Source organism: Rhinolophus hipposideros, assembly GCF_964194185.1.
Source record: "Rhinolophus hipposideros genome assembly, chromosome: 18".
NCBI classification, from domain to species: domain Eukaryota; kingdom Metazoa; phylum Chordata; class Mammalia; order Chiroptera; family Rhinolophidae; genus Rhinolophus; species Rhinolophus hipposideros.
Window position 1 is genome coordinate 37,607,042 of NC_138064.1, and position 24,551 is coordinate 37,631,592.

The window sequence follows — 24,551 nt, forward strand, 5'->3', positions numbered from 1 at the left end:
GGTGTAAGTGAGGGGGGATGCTAGTGGAGAATCAGGACTTTCACCACCACAGGGCAGTAGCAAGGACACTTCCCCATGCTTGTTGTCAGTGGAAGCCATGAGGAGAGCTATAGAAACTACATTCCTACTCCTCCCTGCCAGGAAGGTATCAGTGGGGACTTAGTGGGGAGCCAGAAGTCCCACCTCTGCCCATCAGTGATAAGAACTCCCTCCCATCTTAGGGGAGGGAGACATGTGGAGACCAAGAGGATAACCTGGACTTCTCCCCCCACATGCAGTAATGAGGTAGTAATGACCGCTTTCCCTGCTGAAACAATGTCCAAAAATCAAGGGGGGAAAAGGTGTAAATAAGATCCAGAATTATGATAGCATAATACTGCAAATGTCCATTTTTCAAATGAATATCACAGTACCAAGATGATTGAGATGTTAGAATTATTTGACAAAAATTTAAAAGCACACATCATAAACATGCTTCAAAGAGCAACTCCAAACATGCTTGAAACAAATGAAAAACATAGCAAATAAATAGAACTTACAAAGATGGACCAAATGGAAATTTTAGAACTGAAAAATACAATTACTAAAATAAACTCAGTGATGGGCTCAACAGCAAACTGGGAGATACAACAATAGAAACTGCTGAATCTGAACAACAGTGAGGATAATAGACTGAAAAAAAAAATAAACAGAGCCTCAGGGACTTGTGGAACTACATCAAAAGATTGAACACTAGTATCATCAGAGTCCCGTGATGAGAGGAGAAAAAGGGTAGAGCTGAAACACTATTTGAAAAAATAATGGCTGAAAATTTCCTGAATTTTGCAAAATACAGAAAGCCAGATATTTTAGGAAATAAGCAATCCCCAAACAGAATAAACTTAAAGAAATCCATGCCACGACACATTATAATTAGATTTCTGAAAACTAAATATAAAGAAATTCAATCAATAACTAATTACCTTCCAAAACAGAAAGTACCAGGCCCAGTTGGGTTCACTTGTGAATTCTATCAAACATTTAAGGAAAAAAATTACATCAATTCTCTACAATCTCTTTCAGGCTATAAGCAGAAAGAATTCTTCCTAACTCTTTATATGAAGGCAGCATTACTCTAATACCAAAACCACACAAAGATATTACAGGAAAACTACAGACCAATATTTCTCATGAACATAAATGAAATTCTCAGCAAAATATTATCAAATAAAGTCCAATATGTGTACAAAGAATCCAATAATGTGTATAAAAACTGAGGGGAATGTAAGTCTGGTTCAACATTCAAAAACGAATGTGATCCATGACATCAGCAGGCTGAAAAAGAAAAATCACATGATCAGATCAATAGATGCAGAAAAAGCATTTGACAAAAGCCAACACTCATTTATGATAAAAACTCTCAGTAAACTGGAAATAGAAGGGAAATTCCTCAATTTGGTAAAGAATGTCTACAAAAAACCTACAGTTAACATCATACTTAATCATGAGAAACTGAAAGCTTTCAAGGAACAACGCAAAGTGTCCCCTCTCACCACTCCTTTTTAATATTATGCTGAAGGTCCTAGCTAATTGAATAAGATAAGAAAAGGAAACGTATGGTAGATTGGGAAAGAAAAAATTAACAGTTCACAGATGAAATGATGGTCTTTGTCAAAAATCCTGAAGAATCAATAAAAAACAAAACTCCTGGAGCAAATAAGCAATTATAACAGGGTTGCAAGGTACGTGGTATATACCAGCAATGAACAAATGGTATTTGAAATTAGAAACACAGTATCATTCACATTAGTACATCCCAAAATGAAATATTTAGATATAAGTCTAACAAAATATGTACAAAATCTAAATGATGAAAAATAAAAAGTTCTGATGAATGAAATCAAAGAAGACCTAAATAAATGGAGAGATAGTCTATGATCATGATAGGAATACTCAATATTGTCAAGATGTCAGTTCTTTCCAATTTGATCTATAGATTCATTGCCATCCTAGTCAAAATCCCAGCAAGTTATTTGGTGGATGTAGATAAACTGATCCTAAAGTTTATACGAAAAGGCAAAAGACCCATAATAGCTAACACAATATTGAAGAACAAAGTAGAGGATTGACACTACTCCACTTCAAGACTTACATAAAGCTATAGTAATCAAGACAGTGTGGCCTTGGCAAAAGAATAGACCAATAGATCAATGGAACCGAATAGAGAGCCCAGAAGTAGACCTACATAAATCTAGTCACTTCATCTTTGACAAAGAAGCAAAGGCAATACAGTGAAGCAAAATATTTTCAAGAAATGGTGCTGGAACAACTAGACATCCACATACACACAAAAAATGAATCTAGACACAGACCTTACACCCTTCATAAAAATAACTCAAAATAGATCTTATACCCAAATGTAAATGCAAAACTACAAAACTTCTAGCAGGTAACATAGGATGACCTTGGATATGGCAATGCCTTTTTAGATACAACACCAGAAGCATGGTCCATAAAAGAAATAATTGATAAGCTGGATTTCATTAATATTAAAAACTTCTGCTCTGCAAAAGATGATGTCAAGAGAATGAGAAGACAAGCCACAGACAGAGAGGAAATATTTGCAAAAGACATCTGATAAAATATACAAAGACCTCTTACAACTCAACAATAAGAAAACAAATAACCTGATTATAACATCAGCCAAAGACCTTATCAGACATTTCACCAAAGTTATACAGACGGCAAATAAGCATATTCCACATCATATGTTATCAGGTGAGTGGAAATTAAAACAACAATGAGATACAACAGCACACCTATTAAAATGGCTAAAATCTGGTGCACTTAAGAGCATCAAATGTTGGTGAGGATGCGGAGCAACAGAAACATTCATGGTATTCATTGCTGGTGAGAATACAAAATAGTACAGGTATTTTGGAAGACAGTTTAATAGCTTCTTACAAAACAAAATATACATTTACCACACAATCCAGCAATCACACTCCTTGGTATTTAACCAAAGGAGTTGAAGATATACGTCCACACAAAAACCTGCACAGGGATATGTATAGCAGCTTATTCATAATTGCCCAAACTTGGAAGCAACCAAGATGTCCTTCAGTAAACAAGTTGATAAATAAGCTGTGGTACATCTAGACAATAGAAATTATTCAGTGCTTAAAAAAAAGGAGTTATCAAGAAATAAAAAGACATGGAGGGACTTCAAATGCATATTACTTAGTGCAAGAAGCCAATCTGAAAAGATTACGTACTGTCTAATTCCCACTATATGACACTCTGGAAAAGGCAAAACTGCAGAGACAGTAAGAAGATTAGTAGTAACAGGAGTTGGGTGTTGGGTGGGGAAGTGGGATGAGCAGGGATGAGTAAGTGAAACACAGAGGACTTCAGGGCAGTGACAATACTCTGTATGATAGCACAGTGATAAATACATCTCATCACATATTTGTCTACACCCATAAGATGTACCACACCAAGAGGGAACCTTAATATGAACGATGGACTTCGGGTAATTAAGATGTGTTAATGTAGGTTCATCATTTGTGACAAAGGTACCACTCTGATGGGAGATGTTGATAATGGAGGAGGTTATGCACATGTAGGGGGCAAATCTCTGTACCTTCCACTTTTGCTGTGAACTTAAAGCCTTGGTATTAAAAAATATTTTAATCTGTAAACAAGAACAATATTCTGAAAAGGCATGGTTTTAGAATAACCTTAAAAGTAAGTCAACATTAATGACCCAAAGCACAGTGACCCTCGCTCGTGCTTATTCATTTAATCTCTGACCTTGGCACCCTGCAGTCCTCCCTGTCCATCCAACAGTTCCCATAACCTTCATAGATCACAAGAATTCCATTAGGCAATGTGACCTTGGAACCCTCAATGTGTCATTACTCTACTGGCAGAAATGATATGACATTGTGATTGATAGCAAACTCTTCCTTACTGCCTCTTTACATTTTTTCATGGCACCTTTGTAAGTCCACCTTGGCTTAAGAGGGTGTAAGGAAGAGTTCTTTGGAAAAGAGGGTGCTGAGTCAGCACTACCCTCATCTTCAACATCTTATGAATGCCTTTCAAGGTGCTGGGGCCAAATTAGTTAGGTGAATTTTATAATGAGCAAAAGAAGAGTGAGACCCAAAGAAATGATGTTTTAGGAGAAAATAGGTCGAAGGTGGAACGGGATTTTTGTTTCGTTGTTTTCAAGCAGTAAGAAGGATTTTTTAAAAGTTTAAGAGATAACATGGTTTGAAAGGAAGTGAAGACCGAAGAAATCAAGATCTATAAACTGAGAAGTAGATGGAAGGTTTAGGCAGAGGTTCAAAAGTATTGGTAGCAGAAAATTTGGAAACAGAATGTAGTTAAGTGTAGCCACACACAAATGTAATAGTCAAAGACAGCATTAACTGTCTATCTTCAGAGATGAAAAATCAGAGAATTGTTGGATAGCTCTGAATATAATATAGTGGAGAAAAGATCACAAAGCATATTATCATCAAGCTAAAGATCAACTAGAGAGAGAATCAAGTCCATTAAACACTCTTCAGGGAAAACTGTTGCCAATTTATATTTAAATATAATATATTAAATATAACAATATTATTAAATTACATACAATATTATATTAAATGTCGGGGGTGCCAAAAAATGGATACAAGTGGACACTCTGGTCAACATTGCTCAAGCAGTAGTTCTCTGTAATCAAAGGTGTCTGGATGCTTTGAGCACCTCTTGTAATTGCAGAAGTCAAACGTGACTTGTATTCATCTTTGGTTATCGGTATATATTGAGTATTATAATTTTCATAGTTTTTCTTTTCTTAAAATGTGTATGCATTTTGTTTTGGCTCCCTCTGCATATACTGTATTTCTAAATACTTTGGTAGATGGAGTTTGATCCTTACTTATGGGAAACTCTTTAACAATATAAATTTTTTATGCTATAGATTAAAACTATTGATCTATTTAGTACATATTTAATGAGGCTTCTTATGCGGTGGGAACTAGATAGGCATGGTCTCTGCCTGGCTGTAGAATAAGAAATCCAAGAAATATGTGGTGTCCTGGAATCTAAATAAAGAAAGTGTATTAAGGAAGAGTGAAAGATAAGTTTGTCAACCACTTGAACTTGTCACGTAAGATAAGGACAAAGACCAGACCTTTGGGTTTAGTGATGTAAAGGTTATCAATGACCCTTACAAGAGTAGTTTTGTTTGTGTGAAAAGGTCAAACTCCTGATTAGACTGTGTTTAAGGGATAACCGGGGGACAGGAAATGGAGAAAGTGATGGAGATAACTCTTTTAAGATGTTTAGCTGCAAAGAGAGATAAATGTGATGGTACTTGGCAGGAGAAGTGGGATCAAAAGAGATTTTTTTTTTAAAAGATGGAAGAAATAACAGAATGTACATATGCTGACAGGAATGATCCAGCAGGGACAGGAAAATTGATGATGCAGGAAAGAGAGGGTATAATGCCTCCTTAAGAAGACATTCTTGAGGGGATGGGATCTGTAGTCTAAAAGTACAAACAGAAGGACTGGCTGCAAATAGGGGCATAGGTAGTCCATTTAGAGAAACAGGTGGGAAGGCAGAGTATTGGGTACAGATGCTGGTAAGTGGGCAAAGGTCATGGCAGGAGATTATGGCTTCCTTTCAGGACACTTCAATTTTATCAGTGAAATAAGAAGCCCAATACTTCAGCAGAATGTAAAGAAGATAGGGAAAGAATGATCGAAGTTTGAGGAAAGAGAAGGTATGAAGTAATTATCTAAGAAAGTGGAAAAATGAATGAACTAAGGAAATAATTTATGCCTGTTGTGCAGCAAGTGTTGGGATACACCAGAAAAAAAAAATCTTTGTCCTTATGAATCTTGCATCCCACAGAGTAAACAATAGATAAAAAGCATACTTATTACATTAAGTATATAGTCAAGGGCCATTTAGTTTCATGGTGAGACCAATCAGATGGTTTCCTGTTTCTTTTTAGCATGTTCTGCTGTAGGGTGGGGTCTTCCAATAAGTTGGATAATTTAAATTAGCCAGGATTGTTGTTTTACCAAGCGAGCCTGATAAGAGAGAGGGCAAGAGGCCTGCAGATGTTTGCAAGATGGGTTATGAAGGAAGAAAGCACATCAAGGAAGTGAAGAACAGTTAAAAGGTGGTAAGGTCAGTGGATTGGGAGTGAGTGTGTTTAACCATCTGATCCACTTGACCTATCTTCTCCATCCCCATTTTCTGTCCTAAGTAAGTTGTGGCTAAGAACACTGCCTGCGTTGGAATTCTAGCTCCATCCATTACAAGATCTGTTTTTTGTTCCACTTTAATTTTGTTTATCCCTGTCCAAAATATTTGGCCTTAATTACTACAACTTCATAGTAAAAGCATTGCTATCTAGTATGGCAAATCCCCAAATAATTTCTCAAAATAAAGGTAAAATAATTTTTCAGGGAAAAAAAAAAGTTGAGGAAATTCATTACGAGCTAAAGGAAATACAAAAGAGTATTCTTCATGTAAAGGAAAATGATCCAAGACAGTGGCTCTGAGATGTGGGAAGAAATAAAGAGCAAGAAAAGAATAAATGTATAGATAAATCTAAATGAATATTGACTATAATAATATTAGCATAAGGATCATAAATAGAGAAAATTAAAGTACTGTCCATGACAACAATAGTATATAGTCAGAGGTGGATAAATGACGTTTAAGAGTTCTAAAATCCTTACACTGTCCTGGAAAGAAAAAAATATCAATGATTAGTCAGAGATACATGTCATAATCTCAGGACAGAGTTAACTATTAAATAGATAATAAAAGAACGTATACTTAATAGTTAAGAGAAAGGAAACCTAAACAATAGAGTTATTTGATTAATCCAAAAGAAGGCAAAAGTTAAGATTTAAGCAGATAGAACTAATGGAACAAATAGGAAAAGTAAGATAACAGAATGGTAGAAGGGCATTAACTCTACATCAATGAGAACAAAGCAGAAGTATCTGAATATCCTACCACAAAGAGAAAGTTAAGATTTCTTACAACATGTCATCGAGAAATCTAGTTTATCATAGTGGCTTTAATATGGGTTTTGAATGAATGAATAACCACATCGATGTACCAGGTAGGGTTGTTTCACTGTTGTCAAACAGATGGAAAAGGAGCCCTTGGAATTGGCTCTAACACTGGGAAACACACACCGTCACGTAGGCATGACTCCTGTCTCCACAAGCACCGTCTTGCATGATACGCTTAGTTGTGCCCTCAGAGCACTTCTTACAGGGACAGCTTTGTGAACTGACTCAGAAAGACAGGCAAACACGTCTTATTCCTGGGTGCTTTTTGTTCGTGTTTGTTTTGAGTTCAGAAGCTTCCTACTTCCTCACTCACGTATGTGCCTTTTTTCGCCCCCAAGATTTATTTTGGGGGAGATGGCTGCAAAGGCTGTCATCTCCCTATAGGATACTGAGTTTTACAATGTCCTCCAGTCATCACCCAGCTTTCTTTCAAATTAAACAATTCCAATTGCTTTAGTCCCAGAGTATCTTCAAATAGTGATCCGACCACCGGTTAGACTTGTGAAGAGGAGGAATCCTGATTGTTTGAAGAGGAGAATCCTCATGGTTATGGTAGACTGGATAAGGAGAAAAACATTTTGAGGAAAAATACTTAGGTAAATTGATTTCTATCACATAATTCCAGAACATGCCATAGTTTCAATCAACTCCCAGTAGAGTCTTCAAGTCCAGTTCTGCCTAGCTCAAGGTAACAACGGGCGGAGCAGATGGAGATAAGAGGCACATTTAAGAATGGCAGAACCGCTGGCTCCTATTCCAGCCTTTCCTCAATAGCCTCTTCAGATCTTTTAAGTGTAATTGCAGTGCCTCCTATGTGCTGGGCACTTTATCCACATTACGTCTAATCTAATAACACTGCTGTTTTATGGTTTCAGAGACTGAATCAAGAATCAAACTGAGCAAGGCCAGAGAGCTAGGAAATGGCAGAGGTTAAGATTCATACCAGCGTCTGCCCAACACCACCTCCTCTTAGACCATGCTCTGCTTGGCAACTAATTGCTCCTGGGTTGAGACCCTTCCTTTTCCAAAGCCTGCAGAGAAATTAATCAGAAGGGATAAGAAAATTGTACAGGAGACCCAAGTGGGCGCTAGGTTTAGAGACTATTTAATACAGGGAGAAGTCTAAGATCAGAGCAAGGAGCCAGGGGAGGGCCCTGGAGGCCGGACTCTGGTCCTGCTGCTGCAGCCCGAGGCAGGACTTCATAAGGTCTCTGGGCATCTTGTAGAAAAACGCGGGATTTGACTCAGGCGATCTCTAACGTCCCGTTAGCCCTAAAGGTCTGTCTAAGTATTAAGAGGGCACTGACAGCGTTCCTCTTCTCCACGGACCATAGCATTTGTCCCTGCAGCTCGTTGGGTTCGGTGCCACCGGGACCAGACCTGGGGATGCAGAAGCGGGAATCGAGTCTCGTGCTCTCTGGATTGTCGAGCCTCCAAAAAACGGCCCACCGCAGGGGGTTGCAAAGACAACTGAGCGCCGAGGAAGCGTGACAGTCACTTTTGGAGGCTCGGGTGGCCCGCAGGCGAATCTCTCCGAGCACCCGTGTCACCAGGCTGATCGCGGGCTTATCGCCCACAGCCGGCGCTGCCGGGCCCGGGCTGGCGCCTCGCCCGGGTGGGCGGTGGCCGTGCCGGGCGCCCCCTCCGGCGAGGGCGGCCTTCCGGGCCCCGGGCCCGCGCCGGGCCCCAGAGCCAGCGCGGCGGGCCGCGGGAGCTGCTCCTGCCGGCCGGGGCCTTCGCCCTGGCGGCTGCGGGAGGCGTCGCTGGGGCCCGACGCGCGCGGGGGGCGGGGGCGAGGCCGCGCGAGCAAAGTCCAGGCCCCTGGGTCGCAGCGCCCGGCGCTCCCAGCGGCTGGGCCACAGACGTCCGAGGTCCGAGGTGAGGGAGGACCCCGAGCGCCGGGAAAGCGCGGGACGGGGGGCGCGCGGTGGGGACAGGGGACCTCCGCCCGCGCCCGGGCCCCTCGGGCGGCCCTGCCGGGCTGCGCGTTCTCCCCGGGCGGGGGCAGGTGCGCTCGGACCTGACGCTGTGCTTTCTCCCTAGGCTGAGATGGATCTTGAGGCGGGAAGGAACGGAACTGTCGGGCGGCCCGCGAGCGCAGAGGGTGATTTTGGACTGAACGGCAGGTACATCGCCAGGCACCTCGTTTCCGTTACATGCGAAGCCGCGGGGCCAAATTAGGCCTCGGAAAGACGCGGAGAAAAATCTGTCTGATGCCTTTGGCCTTTGTTTTGGAGCTGCTTTGGAGGGTCTTGGTTCTGACCTTGCTCAAGGAAGGTTGCCGAGGCTCCTTTAGCAACAGGCTGGGGAAACAAGAGGCCGTCTTTGGGAGTGCTCGCTTCCCTTTGTGCGGGGTGACTCGATGAATATCTGTGTTGTATAACATTCCCTGCCTTATATAACGCAAAACTTTTACAAATAACTTTCATACACATCATATGACTTTTCATACTGATAGAGCATCAGACATCTGCTGATGGTTGTGCTTTTAGAACAAGGGTAGAGAAGCAAAAACTCCCTCCTTCCCCTCCTTATTCCTCTTCCTCCTGGTCTTCCTCCCTCCCCCTCCTCCCAGCGCCTGGCCGGGGCCGTGTTTCTCCTCTCTCCGCGGTGCTGTGCAGAGGGGGCCCTAGGGCACCCTCATTCTTCCGCACCCTGCGCTTCCGAATCAGTTTATGTTCAAATGCAAGGGGGAAACATCAGCGCTTCCTTCGCTTGCGCGTCTTTCTCCCCGCGGTGGCTCTTTGGTTTCCGGGGGCCCTTGCGAAGGCACAGGCCTTCGTAAGAGCAGAAGTGACCCGTCAATAGTGTGGTGTCTTTGTTTCCTCTTTCACTGTGGGAATAGTGAATCATTTTCGCCTTTAGCCTCAAATAGTTTATGAGGCTGTTATGGTCTCTGAGTTCATACCAGGCCATCCAGAACTAATTGACCTGTGTCATCAAGTGATCACGCAGGGGGACAAATTTATCAAGTTCTCCAGTGTGTCCTCAAGCTGCAAGGGGCCTGGTTAGCCAACTGAAATATGCCTATCTGATGATTAAACCGAACCATTCTTTTAGTCTGTTAACTTATTCATACAGTGATATTGCTCTGTTCTTTCCAAATACTATGGCTCTCATTCATAGAACATTTAGTGTGCGGTATAGAATTGGAAAACTGATGGATGGTAGTATTTGTACCAGGAAGATGTGGTATTCATCAGCTGGGATTGACTGTGAAGCTATAAATAGATGGCATTTTCAGGAGGAAGGCTATTTATTGCCCTGCTGAGCATTTGATAAGTGTACAAAGGAGCTATCCCTGCAAAAAAGGCAGTAACACTCCAGAACCTAAGGAAGTTCTCAAAAGTGGAGCTCCCAGCCTGTGTTGGAAAGAAGAAAACATTTCAAAAGAGAAATACAGTATGTTAAGAATACGTTAAGGCTGTAAGATTATGGAATTAAATGTAATGAGACTAAGTTTTTTATAAAAAGCAGACCAAAGCTTATATGTTCAAAGGAAATGAGACTCACTTCAGTTACTGGGAACAAACGGAGAGTTGGTTGTATGCTTACTCCAATCCTGCTGCTATTGCCTGTGGCACATTGTTTTGACATATTTGGTGACAGATTTTTTGTTCTTTCATTTTTGCAAATATTCTAAATAATTTAAAATCAAGTTTTATGAGTAAAACTTTATCACCTACCTGGAAATTTAAGCTAAAATAAGAAAAGAATGTCTGCCCTCCTGGAGTTTTTGTATGGCAGACAGACATAAATAGTACACATACTAAATAAGTAAACTACTCAAATGTTAGAGGGTAATGAATGCTATGGAAAAAACATTAATCAAGGCAAAGGAAGTTAAGAGTGTAAGGAGTAAGTAGTTTGCAATTTTAAATAGGATGGTTAAGGTAGGTCTTATTGAGAAGGCAATATTTGAACTCAGATATGAAAGAAATGAGAGGAGAGAGCTGTGTGGGTATCTGAAGGGAGAGCATTCCTGGCAGAGATAACTGACAATGTAAACACCCTGCAATGGAAAAATGTTTAGTGTGTTCACAGAAGAACAGAGAGGTCAGGGTGGCTGGAGCAGAGCGAGCAGGCATGGAAGTGAGAAGAGTGGTCAGAGAGGCAACAAGGAAACAGATCCTGTAGGGCCCCCAAGGCCAATGTAAGATTTTGGCTTTTATTCTGAGAGAAATGGAAATGATTGTAGGCCCTTGAGCAGAGAAGTAGCATGATATAACTTGAGTTTTTAAATGATTACTCTAGCAGTTGTGTTGAGGACAGACTAAAGTGGGCATAAATGGAAGTAGGGAGACTAGGCGGGAGTTCTCCTGGACTATTGGGATAACAATGAAAGGGTGAGCAATGGTTGAATTCTAGATGTATTTTCAATGTAGAGCAAACAGGATTTCCTGACACCACTCCTCATAATCCTTCAGAAGAGTGGCCTTTACTATTTTTAAATCAATATGTATCTTTTTAGCAAAAGAAGAATTTACAGTGTTTCCTCTCCCACTCCCTTATCCATGGGGAATCTGTTCCAAGACCCCCCTGTAACCTCAAATAGTACAGAACCATACATATACTATGTTTTTTCCCTATACATAAATACTTATGATCAAATTTAATTTATAAAATGGGCACAGTAGGAGGTTAACAACCATAACTAATAATAAAATAGAATAATTATAATAATATACTATAATAAAAGTTATGTGAATGTTCTCTTTTTCTTTTTCTCGGTCAAAATATCTTATTGTACAGTGCTCACCTTTCCTCTTCTTGTGAGAATGTGAGATGGTAAATTGCCTTATTAAGTCGAGAATTTTTACCTTTTCACTTAAAGAAAGCACTTTATGGTTTCTCTTTGGCATGTACAAAATGTCAGCATCAGGACTCTTGTGCTTTGGGGCCATTATTAAATAAATTAAGGGTGACATGAACATAAGCACGTGATGCTATGACTGTCGGTCGGATAACTGAGACAGCTGCTAAGTGACTAACAGGTGGGTAGCACCTATAGTGTAGATATGCTGGACAAAGGGATGATTCATGTCCTGGATGGGATGCAGTGTGAGATTGCATCACAATATTCAGAACGGCACGCAATTAAAAACTTACGAATTGCTTATTTCTGGAATTTTCTATGTAATATTTTCAGACCACAGTTGACTGCGGGTGACTGAAACAGTGGAAAGTGAAACCGTGGATAAGGGGGGACTGTAACTGATTTGGGAGGCATTATTAACATGTTCATCTTCCCTCTGTGTGTGAGCTCTGTGAGACAGGTGACCGTTTCATTTATCCAAATATCCTTGTAGTACCTTGGACAGTTACCTCAGTTACTCGGTCATTGCCTTGCAGTATTTGTTAAACAGGATAATTTTGACAGCTTGTGGACATTGCTGTTTTATATACGAGGTCTGACAATTAAGTTCGAGAACTTGTTTCAACAATGTTGCTAACCTTTTCTGATACCAGAGGGATTATTCATTATGAATTTGTAACAATTGAACAAACAGTTAACCAAGTTTACCATTTGGAAGTGCTGAAAAGGCTACATGAAAAAGTTAGATGACCTGAACTTTTCACCCACAATTCATGGCTCTTGCACCTTGACAATGCACCAGCTCACACAGCACTGTCTCTGAGGGATTTTTCAGCCAGGAAAAAAAAAACTGTATTGGAACACCCTCCCTACTCACCTGATCTAGCCCCCAGTGACTTCTTTCTCTACCCAAAGATAAAGGAAATGTTGAAAGGAATACGTTTTCATGACATTCAGGACGTCAAGGGGAATACAACAGCTCTGATGGCCATTCCAGATAAAGAGTTCCAAAATTGCTCTGAAGGGTGGACTAGGCGCTGGTGTCAGTGCATAGCTACCCAAGGGGAGTATTTAGAAGGTGACCATAGTGATATTCAGCAATGAGGTATGTAACACTTTTTCTAGGATGAGTTCGCGAACTTAATTGTCTGACCTTGAATGAAAATATTATAATAGTTGAATATGATAACCACTTAAATTAATATTGACTGGGAGACATTTTGTAATACCTTCAAATTCAAACAATTATATTTTTCACAGCAACCCAGAGAAGAAAAAGATGAAGAAAGTGAATTTGATTGGACCATTAACTTTGGTAAGCTGTGAAATAATAAATGTGAATAATTCTTTCCTTCATTCAAATTTGCTGTCTTGAATCAATAGTTATACAGCCAGTACTTTAAGATTGTTTACACACGGTGATAGATTTTCTCTGCTGTACTGTCTTAGGTTGGTTCATTGTAGCCATGGTCCACATTCTCAAGGTGGATGATAAAAGAGGTAGGGGTAGGCTGGCTATGAAATGGAGCAGAGCTAACTGGTGTACAAGGAAATTGAAAATACGACTTGTGTTTGTAGCCTCAGACAAATAACCAATTTCAGAAAAGTGCATCTCTCCATTTGTTTCACAAAAACTCCACATATTTAGCTTAAAATAAGCTTGCGTGTAAAGAAAGTGATTGTTAACTATAGAAGTTTTAAAACAGTTACGAAATCTGTATTCACATTTGGCTTCCAGGAGAATTGATTAAATATAGAGGAACGATTAGGGACTTAGTATATGTTCTCAGGGACTTTCAGCTTGCACAAGACAAACTAACATATTTTCGAAAGAAATTTTATCTGTTTTTCATTTGTAATATGTCTCAGAGAGGGGGCCCAAGAAAGTGCTTGCCTGCTTTTGGTAAGTATGATGTGTTTCAAACTATGATAGCCATTATTCAACAGCAAAGAAGTTGGTATTGAGTGGTATGTCAGCTGAAATCTTCAACTTAAGTCAATGGGCAAAACGACACCAAAATATCCTAGGTCTCGAATATCGCTGCAGATTTCTCATATCACTACAAAGCCCCTATTCATTCCCTTCTCCCTTATTCTTCTGATGTTTTTGTTTAAAAGTCTCAATAAGGGTTTGTTTTCTTTAATTTAGTGTTTTAGAGAATAAATTATAAAACTAAATATGGTTTTAATGCACAGATTTTAAATTGCCTCCTCCAGAAAATAAAATACCACAAACCTTAAAATAAAAGCATGGAAAATTTCATTTGAATTTAAAAGTTAAATTTAAATTAAATTTAACTGTAATTTTTTTCAGACTCCAAGTAGATTTTTTTTTTTTGTCCTGAAAGAGGTTCAGGAGAAAACTGTACTCTTTTTTTGTTGTTGTTGTTTCCTATTCCTCTCTTTTTTATTTTTCAGTTATAGTTGACATACAATGTTATATTAGTTTCAGGTGTACACCATAGTGATTAGACATTTATAAAACTGTACTCTAATGAAAGTTAGAAATGCATTGTTTTGTTGAAAGTCACTGAAAATAAATCTAGCTTTACTTAGGATGTTTCTGTGAAATTCATGTAATTTTAAATTTAAGCTTAGAGACAATAAAATTTTATTTAAGTAGTTTGAAAAGAATTTAAAATGTTCCTCGATTTCATGTAAATGTTCTGTAAAGAGAACATTACATGATGGCCTGGTCCTAAACTTGTATCCATAGCTGAGAGACCCTACTGCTCTATTTCCCATCCCCAGGAGCCACTAAATTGAACGTTGGGGACACCAGTCCCTTTTATAGCAATTCTAAGGAGGGTTCACCATATGTTCTTGACTTTACCTGCTCCCCTTATTTCATTCCAGGCTCCACCTGGCTTCTGACCCTGTGTCTTTTTTGGCACTCGTGCTTGCCCTGTGTGTTTGATGGTGGAATTTGCCCTTCTCATGCTGAACTTCTGGAATTCTCTGAGGACAGTTTGCACACATCCCTCCCTACCCACCATGTGTGTCTGACCTCAGCCTGACCTGGCATATTGACCATGTCTGACTCAGCTTGAGCTCTCAGGGACCCCACGCTGTCAGGTCTGACTCATCACCCATTCTCCTGATGCCTGTTCCTTGTCCCCAAAAGGGGGTTGAGATGGGGTGAAGAAAACAGGTAGAGGGGAAAGGTAAAAAAGAGGGGCGAGATGCACGAAACAGAGGGGAAGGTATAGAAATGAAAAAATAAGATAACTAAGATGTAGTCTGGAAGAAGAGGAAAGAAGAACACAGAGAGAGCCATAGAACAGTCAGTCAGAATGGGGAGAAAAAGTGAGACATTGGAGAGGACTAAAAAGACCGTGAGGGAAAAGTCTCTGTAGTATTATGACGCTGGTCGGCTACTTAGTTCTTGGATTCTTGGGTGTTGTGTACTTCACTGTGACAGCTGGTGTCCCCCTCTAAGTGACAATACTAAGTACATTTTACATGGATAGTACTAAGATAAGGCCAAGATCCCTGGTGTGGCCCACGAGGCCTTTTCTATCTCTGTGTAAGGTCATCTCCCACACTTTGTACTGAGCACTTCAGGAATTCCACTGTGTGAAGTTACTTGGGCAGTTTGTGCTATTTCTAGTCACCTTGCTGTTCTAAACCTAAACATCCCCCATTTCCTCTGCATTCCCCAGTTCATCTTCAGCTAAAGCCCGCTGTCCTTTAAGATCCTGCAACCACCATCGTCTTCATGAGCAGAACTTCCCTGAAGTACAGATAGGCACTCCATAATGTTTGTTACACTTCCCTACTGGGCTGCCTTTTAAAACCTTGTAAGATGATCTTAGCCTCAAAGCTTATAGGGTCTGTTTCTCCTCTATTTGTCATTCTCCCTCTGAAATATTCTGAATGTCATTTTAAAGGATGTGATATGTGTGTGTGTACATAATGTCTACTCCTAGCTGTTATTGTTGTTGTTATTTTTAATTGGGGAATATTGAGGAACAGTGTGTTTTTCCAGGACCCATCAGCTCCATGTCAAGTCGTTGTTTTTCAATCTAATTGTGGAGGGCTCAGCTCACTGGCCCATGTGGGAATCGAACCAGCTTCCTTGGTGTTATGAGCACTGCGCTCTAACCACTGAGCAAACTGGCCACCTCAACTCCTAGCAGTTCTTAATTTACTACCTCAGGAGCTCTGCAAGATCAAACAATGTTTCTTAGTAGAACAAAATCTTTATCCTGTCTGATTATATTGCAATCATTCAATCAAATAAGATACTGATTAAACAGAGTCATACTGATTTCTTCACAGAATACAAAATAAGTAGAATCATGAAGTTAATCTGTCAATGTTTTAGATCAAAATTCTTTTTCTTCCCTAATACGTTTATTTGCAACTATTACCAATGTATTGACCTTACATGAAGATCAAAGAACATATAATTGTGAAAAAGAGAAATTCTTTCCCACAAGGTAATATAAGTATTATTTTGTTTCCCCCTTTTTCAGTTTCGGTACTCTGATTGGCAGGATAAATTATTTATGTCCCTGGGCACAATCATGGCCATTGCTCACGGATCAGGTCTCCCCCTCATGATGATAGTATTTGGAGAGATGACTGACAGATTTGTTATTACTGCTGGAAACTTCTCTTTTCCAGGTAAGCATTTCTCTACTTTTTGTTAATGCACAGTACTCCTTTCACCAGTAAAAGATTAGAAACTGATTTTGCTATTTGTCATGTACTTGTTTAGTGATGTAGACACCTGTGTGACTCCGGATATCACAGAAGAAATTGTAAAATTCTCAGATAATTCCTCAAATACTCATTTAAATTTCAAGAAATAGGTGTATGCTGTTTGCCAGGGTGAGGAAACATACAGAACGCTTTGCCTCTAAATAAAGAAGGGAAGTCTCTCTACTTGAGGACAGTGAAACTGTAACAGTGAAACTGTAACAGTGTATCTATGCAGTGATTACTGGTGAATTTCAACATATGCCAGTTAGCATGCCAGTGCTTCTTAGCTGGGCTCAGCTTGTAGATCTGTTTCTGGTTTTCTTTTTTTCTCTCCCCACCCTTTTTGTTAAAGTCATAGCCATTTCGTGTCTCTAATTTTTGGAACTTGATATAACACTTTACCAAAGATGAATGGATTCAATATGAGAATGATGCTCTTTGAAATGCACCCAAAGGACTATAGTTACTGAAGAGCCAGGGAGTCCCATAAGCTAATGCCATCTAAAGAGGAGCTGTGGCCAAATTCCACAGAGAAAGGAGGAGTTGCATGCTTTCTATCTACCAAGCCTGAGGCTTACTTCCTCCCCAGACATCTTGTGGGCACTAAACTGGAGAGAAGATTGAGTGGCCCTTTGTTGGTACACAAATGGTGAAATATAAAGAAACAATACCAATAAAAAATACCAATGCAGCTTTCATAGCAGAAAACTTGAGAAAAAGTAGACCCTAACGTTTAGATAATATTCAGTAAGAGTTTTCAGTATTCACTGACTGAGAAGTACATATTTTGTCAGCATTGTAGCACTGAAGTGCAATTACCTGAGAGAATACGATTTCATAATTTATACAATAGGATCTGTTTACATGAAAATTGATAAACATAAATGCCTTTTAGAATTCAAAAGTGTCCTTTGAATAGAAAAAAAGGTACAAAAAGTTTATTTATTCTCAATTACTATTGACTCTGAGAAGAACCTCTTTATAAGAAAAATAACAAAAATAACAGTAATATTTCATTGTATTTCTTATCTACTAGGTCCTCTTTCACTTAACCCTCACAAGAACAATCCTACACAGTAGGTAATATTATCCTCTGACATATAAGGAAACTGAGGCTTGGAGAGGATAAATAACTTGTCCAAAGTTACATAGTTGGTGAGTGTTAGGACAGAATTCAAATCCAGGTCTTTCTGCCATCCAAACCATGCTCGTGACCATATAAATACATTATACAGCCAATGTAAATAATTGTGCATTCTCTTTTAAAACAAAGTGTTTGGGAAAGTTTGAAATGGGTTACTCATGTTTAACCAGTGACCAAAACTTTAACATAAACACCACAAAAATAAAATTGGAGTAATATAGGATAGTTTAAAAAGTCTTTAAGTAAATGAAGAGTAAGAATTTTCTATTTGTTTTCTTTTTACTTTTAGAAGATCTACAGATCTATTATGCGTTAATTTTTTTATACACATAAAGTAGGATGATACTCGTATTCAGACACATTCATCAAAAATCGGTTTCAATTCAGTGTTTAAAAAAATCAGATTACCAGATAAATGGGTAAACAAAATGTGGTATATTATACAATGGAATATTATTCATCCTTAAAAAAGGAAGGAAATCCTGACACATGCTACAGCATGTGTGAACCTTGAGGACGTTATGCTACGTGAAATAAGCCAGTCACAAAAAGACAAATGCTGTATGATTCCACTTGTATGAATTATCTAGAGTAGTCCAATTCATAGAAACAGAAAATACAATAGTGGTTACCAGGAACTGAGGGGAGGAGGAAATGGAGAGTAGTTTAATGCATAGAGTTTCAGTTTTGGAACATGAAAAAGTTTTGGAGATTGGTTGTACAACAATGTAAATATACTATTCTTAACACTACTGAACTATACATTTAAAAATGATTAAAATGGTAAATTTTATGTTTATGTGTATTTTATCATCACCACTAAACTTTAAAAAAAATCAGATTAAAACAATGCAACATACTAATCACTGATAAGTTAGCACTTGTATCATTTTTATGTCTTGTTTTTAGAATACCAGCTTCTTTTTAAGTTGTTTCTAATTATGCAACTGAATTGCTCTGAAGCTGGACATGGCAGATAGGTATCATGTGCTGTGCCCTGGGCCACATTCAGTGTCTCTTGGGGGAATGGCATGAGCAAGTCACTTATAAACCTGTGTTTGCTGGAGTACTAAAGTCACCAGAGTTGCTAACTTAGTTTCAGTAGCCTCCAAGTTATATGACCCTTGGTTTTCTATAGCCACATTTGTCATTAGGCCTATTGGCTATCTTGGGGGATTTGGAATGGGAAGTCCCTCTAATGTTATTAATTTCCAATGTCCGCTCTTTTTTGGTTTGTAAAAGTATTAATCGCATACCTCTTTGGAGGAAACAAAACCTGTAAATGACATACTCACTCTGCATCTAGAGAGCTCATTGATATGTTTAGAGTTGCAGAGTTTAGCAATGATCATGGAGGTTGAGAAAAGACGGAGGAGTTAGCTGTACTTGGCTGAGCTGGAAGGCTCATCTCATAGAGATGATGTTTATTTAGAGTCTGTTCTTCAGAATTGTTGGATTCTTGGACAGCTAGACTTAATAGGAGCCAAATGAGAAGGGAATGTTAGAAGAAAAAATGGTTTAAATTACAAGAGGGTCTGACAATGATTTATTATGAACAGAGCCTGTCCTTGTCAACAGAATAAAGCCACTCCATGACAAGGTCATTCCCTCACAATGACTCAGTTGTGCAGAAACTATGCATAAAACATTCTGCATCCAAAACCTTAAGGACAGAGTCAGAGGAAACAGTTTTTCTGCAGAGTATCATGAACTTGATATATTTTATGCCAAGTCTATGTAACTGTAATAATCTAGGATATTCTATAGAGAAATGGATATACCTTGCTTGTCCTTGCATTGCCTTGAGGTTGAGAGGAAAAGGCATTTTCCCTGAGCCCCTTGTTACCTTAATTAACTGTCCATACTGCCTAACCTGCCTGGAGAAATACTAGCTCTTTGTTTTATGCTGAATATTTCCATATGACAAAAGGAGTCTTCAGCAGAATTGAGGAAGGCAGACATTGATTTACTTTGGGACTCAAAATTGACAGCCAGGACACCCTGTGTTATGTCTCTCTAAGTAATCTTTAAGGTATAGAGTTATTATTTAGGCCCTTTACTCACTAGCTGTATGAGTGAAAGTTACTTTTAACCTCTATAACTCGTACTGTTCTGATCTTTAAAAGGTAATCATGGACTTACTGATAGAATTAAATGGAATGATTTATGTAGAATGTATGGATCATAGTAAATTACCAGTAAATGTTAGGGAAAACTAGCTGTAAGAATATGGAAATGAAACAACCACTCTAAAATTCTGTTTCTTTATCGATAAAATGGATGAATCCTATAGAGAGAGCTCTAAAATAAACAGGCAGGTTCAAGAATCCCCCATTTTCTTGTTATGGGAGGCATTCAGGTGGATGAGAGCATGAGTTCTGCAGCTTGACACATTTGAATCAAGTGGGGGTATTCTTAGAAATATTATCTCTAGACTCAGTCCAAGGTTCTAACTTACGGTCTTGGGTGGAGCCTGGGCGTCTGTATTTTTTTCAAGTTTCCCATGTGATTATCAGAGGCAGATAGCATTGAGAACCCCCAAACCAGACAACTATTTGGAGATTGTTTATGAAATTGACTGAAGCATAATAGGAAGCATCTGAGAAGACCAGGTCTCCACCCTTTCCAGATCTAGAATCCCATGAGATTTTGAAATTTAGAATTCCAGATCTAGAATCCCATAACTTCTGGGAACACATCAACAAACATTTATCTCACCTTTGTCCCCAGGCAGCAGAAACTCTTGCTTTCCTGAGGGTTCTGGAGCTCCTGACCAAGAACTAGATTGCCATTCTTGGCCTGGGACTCTGAGAAAGGAGCAGGTCAAATTTGGGATGCGCATAAATTCTTATTTCCTAGGAGGGAGTATTAATCTGAATTACAATATCCTCCTTGAGAAAATTTGAAAGTTTGAGGTACGTGTTGGAGGAGAGTAAAACTCATTTAAGATTTCACCTGATTTCTAAGTTCAAGGAAAAAACTAGCCCTGTACACATATAACCGGAAGTTTCCCAAGGTTTTGAACAATGATTCCTACAAATACCACAGCTTTAGGATAGCTTATCTGCCTCTAATTCCAGCAGCACAGTTCCAATTTGGCAAAGCAAAGATGCATATTTAAGAACTCAGGAAGGAAATGAGCACACAAAACTGAACTGATAAGAACAGAAGGAAAATAGGGTATGATTCCTCAAGGACCTGATAACCAACAAAGAGCTAGATTAATAAGCAAAAACACTTTACTGGGAACATCAGTAGAAGTTACACTCCTGAGGGAAAAATTATACCTGGTAATTGATCCTGACAATACTTTAAGTTTTAAATAAATTTCAACTTTACCTCCCTTTGGAAGAAGTAAGGAGGATACAGAGCACTCAGGAAACATGACCTCTGGGTTATTTATACATGATAAAGGAACAAAGATAGATTAGTTTCTCTCCTAGCATCATGATAAAAGGGAAATACCTTGGTATGTTGTCTCAACAATGCTGTGGCAATATTTTATCCTATTATTTTGTGACTGCAGTATATGAACTATTTCCTTTTTATTTTTTCACTTTGTGTTTTCAAAAAGTGAAAAGTCATTACCACATGAATCAATCGGTATAGTATAGTGTTAGGACCCTCAGCCTATTTTGAGTAAGTTACTTTATCTCTCTGCTCCTCAATTTCCTCGTCTGTAAAATGGAGATTTCTGAAACAATCCTACCTCATAGGGTTGTTGTGAAAATTAAATGAATTACTCCACGTACAAGTTCTGACAATTAAGTTCACGAACTCATCCTAGAGAAAGTGCTACATAACTCATTGCTGAATATCACTACAGTCACATTCGAAGTACTCCCCTTGGGAAGCTATGCACCAAAGCCAGTGCCTAGTCCACCCTTCAAAGCAATTTTGGAACTCTTTTTCTGGAATGGCCATCAGAGCTGTTGTCATATTACCCTTGATGTCCTGAATGTCATCAAAATGTCTTCCTTTCAATATTTCCTTTATCTTCGGGTAAAGAAAGAAGTCATTGGGGGCCAGATCAGGTGAGTAGGGAGGGTGTTCCAATGCAGTTATTTGTTTACTGGCTAAAAACTCCCTCACAGACAGTGCCGTGTGAGCTGGTGCATTGTCATGATGCAAGAGCCATGAATTGTTTGTGAAAAGTTCAGGTCGTCTAACTTTTTCATGCAGCCTTTTCAGCACTTCCAAATAGTCAACTTGGTTAACTGTTTTTCCAGTTGGTACAAATTCATAATGAATAATCCCTCTGATATCAAAAAAAAGGTGAGCAACATCATTGCAAGAATTTCGTGAACGTAATTGTCAGATCTCGTCAAGTGTTCAGAACAGAGCCTGGCATAAAATAAATGCTTAGTAAATGCTAGTTATGAAAACCAGGAGAGGCACACTGACATTTTTATCAAATTAGCTCAAACTAATGGGCAGTATATTTCCTTCTAATTAATGCTGCTTTAAAACTACCAGAATACAGTTTTGCTAGTAAACAAGACATGGAATACAGGACAATCCACTGGCTTGTCTTTGAGACACTCAGTTTTCTTCCTTGTCTTTAAGTTTTCTTTCTTTACAGTGGATGTATTTCAGCCTTTCTAGTGCTTAGGTCATATGGAAGCATATAAGGGAAAACACACGTATAGTAAAATAAAGTGCTTCCAGCCACTAAGACAAAAAGTGTCCCTTAAATCATGTGTTTTCTGTTTGGACCATTTCTGTTTTCCTCCTCTGCCTTCTGTAGCTCCTCTCTGCTGCCTTAGGAAGCTGCTTGGCTGAAAGCACCGCAGCACCGGGATGGGGGAAGAACCTGGGAGGCTTATCTTCCCCCATGGGGACCCTAGATATCCTGCACCTAAACCATTGGGCTCTTTACTTGAAGAAAGTGACAAGAGTACACTTGAAAAGTGAAAAGAATAGAGACAAAAGGTTTTCAAAACCTGGCAATATCTATTAGTAGTTCAACCTTTCAAAAATGTCTTATTTTTGTTTTGTTTTGTTTTTATTTTTAGTGAATTTTACATTGTCAATGTTAAATCCAGGCAGAATTCTGGAAGAAGAAATGACTAGGTAATTGGCTAATATATATATATATATATACTCTTTACCTTTTGTTTTGCTCTTTAACCCATTGTTACGATTTATACCACCCCCCTAACCTTGCCATTTAAAGTAAGTTGCATACAGATGGCCCTTTACTCACAAATACTTCAGTGTGGTTCCTCAGAATAGGATATTCTCTTCATAACCACAATACAGTTATCAACTTCAGTAAATTTAATATTGATACAATACTATGATCTACACTACCATCTGTAATCCAATTTTGCCAGCTGGTTCCATAATGTCATTTATGGCATTCCCCCTCCTCTATTAGCCTTATTAATAGAAATCTCAAAAGCCTGTAACATAATGTTTGTATGTTTATTTATAAATTAATGTTGCTGATATAAATGAGTAACTATTTGTATGCTGAAAGGGTTCTATCTAGAAAATGTTTGTAAAATTATATGAAAAATTTATTTGAAAGCATTGAAAAGGGATTTATTATTTTTAAAGATACTAACTTTCCTCTAATACAGTTAAGCCTTTATTCCAAATTAATTTGAATTCATGATATTTTAGCATACTATTTAAAAAGATTTTCAAATTCTGCCAAATAGATGTATTTTTTTAGTTCTATGTGTAAACAATATGAGAAAACTTACACTCAGAACCATTTCACGTGCTCAGTCTTTGTATTCCTATATTTGCAATATGTCAATAGTAGTAAAAATTTTCAGTAAAAGCTATGCAGTTCTAGGATATTAATTATGAAAGAAGAATAAAATTGTATCTATTAATTGTCAATGTCAGTTTTTAAAAGATTCATTAACACCACTACTTTTTTTGCAGTTACCCACAAAAATTTATCTGTTTTCTTTGGCTGATAATCAAGTAAATAGATTTGCTATTGTCCTCTTGTAATTTAAGAGAAAAAAATTTAATTTGTGTTTGTTATAATATCCTACATAATCTTTGTGATAAATTCAGTAAATTTATTAATTCCCAATTCTGAAAATTACTCCTGAAAGATATGAATAAAGGGACATTATTTAAAAGAAACTTTCTAACTGTTTTCCAGATATGCATATTATTACTCAGGATTAGGTGCTGGAGTTCTCGTTGCTGCCTATATACAAGTTTCATTTTGGACTTTGGCAGCCGGCCGACAGATTAGGAAAATTAGGAAAGAGTTTTTTCATGCTATTCTACGACAAGAACTAGGCTGGTTTGACATCAACGACACCACTGAACTCAATACACGGCTAACAGAGTAAGTATATTCTTAATGTCATACTTTCATAAAGAAGAAATTAACCACTGACTATGTGAAAATGTGTCATGGGAATATTTTAAGCGAAAAAAAGTTACTACATTTAGCATATGATACGTATTGGAAATAGACGATCTGACAGCCATTTCTAGCACTTACAGCCTATGCCACCATGTATTTCACTTATCTGTTAGTTTTTCTCTTCGTTTATACCATAGGTTTATTTGAGGACTGAGCTCTCACATCTTACATACTTGTTTATCTCTCATGAAGTTTATCACAGGGCCTAACAGGTGTTTACTCAATTAAAGTGGTTGAATGAATGAATGAATGAATGAACGAATTGACAAAGAGACTTGTCTTTGTAACTGTTGGCTTCACTTATTCCACAAATATTTGAGAGCTTACTATGTGCCAAGCACTATTCTAGATGTCCGGGATACACCAGTGACCAAGACTGAGCTCTCTGTCCTCTTGTTGCTTACATTCCAG

At 38.6% G+C, this 24,551-nt stretch overlaps 1 protein-coding gene across 5 annotated transcripts in view; it reads left to right on the forward strand.

The window, feature by feature from the left end:
* The first annotated feature begins 8,767 nt into the window (after positions 1–8,767).
* Positions 8,768–24,551, forward strand: part of ABCB4 (ATP binding cassette subfamily B member 4) — a 73,252-nt gene continuing 57,468 nt past the window's right edge. For 4 of the 5 annotated variants that reach the window (XM_081080225.1, XM_081080227.1, XM_081080224.1 and 1 more), the window contains exons 1-6: positions 8,768–8,951; positions 9,117–9,199; positions 13,150–13,204; positions 16,368–16,518; positions 22,756–22,813; positions 23,868–24,059. In XM_081080225.1, the coding sequence (XP_080936351.1) occupies positions 9,123–9,199; positions 13,150–13,204; positions 16,368–16,518; positions 22,756–22,813; positions 23,868–24,059 (533 nt within the window). In that variant the 5' untranslated portion in view covers positions 8,768–8,951; positions 9,117–9,122. The remainder of the gene's footprint in view (positions 8,952–9,116; positions 9,200–13,149; positions 13,205–16,367; positions 16,519–22,755; positions 22,814–23,867; positions 24,060–24,551) is intronic. The other variant, XM_081080228.1, reaches the window with a different exon arrangement.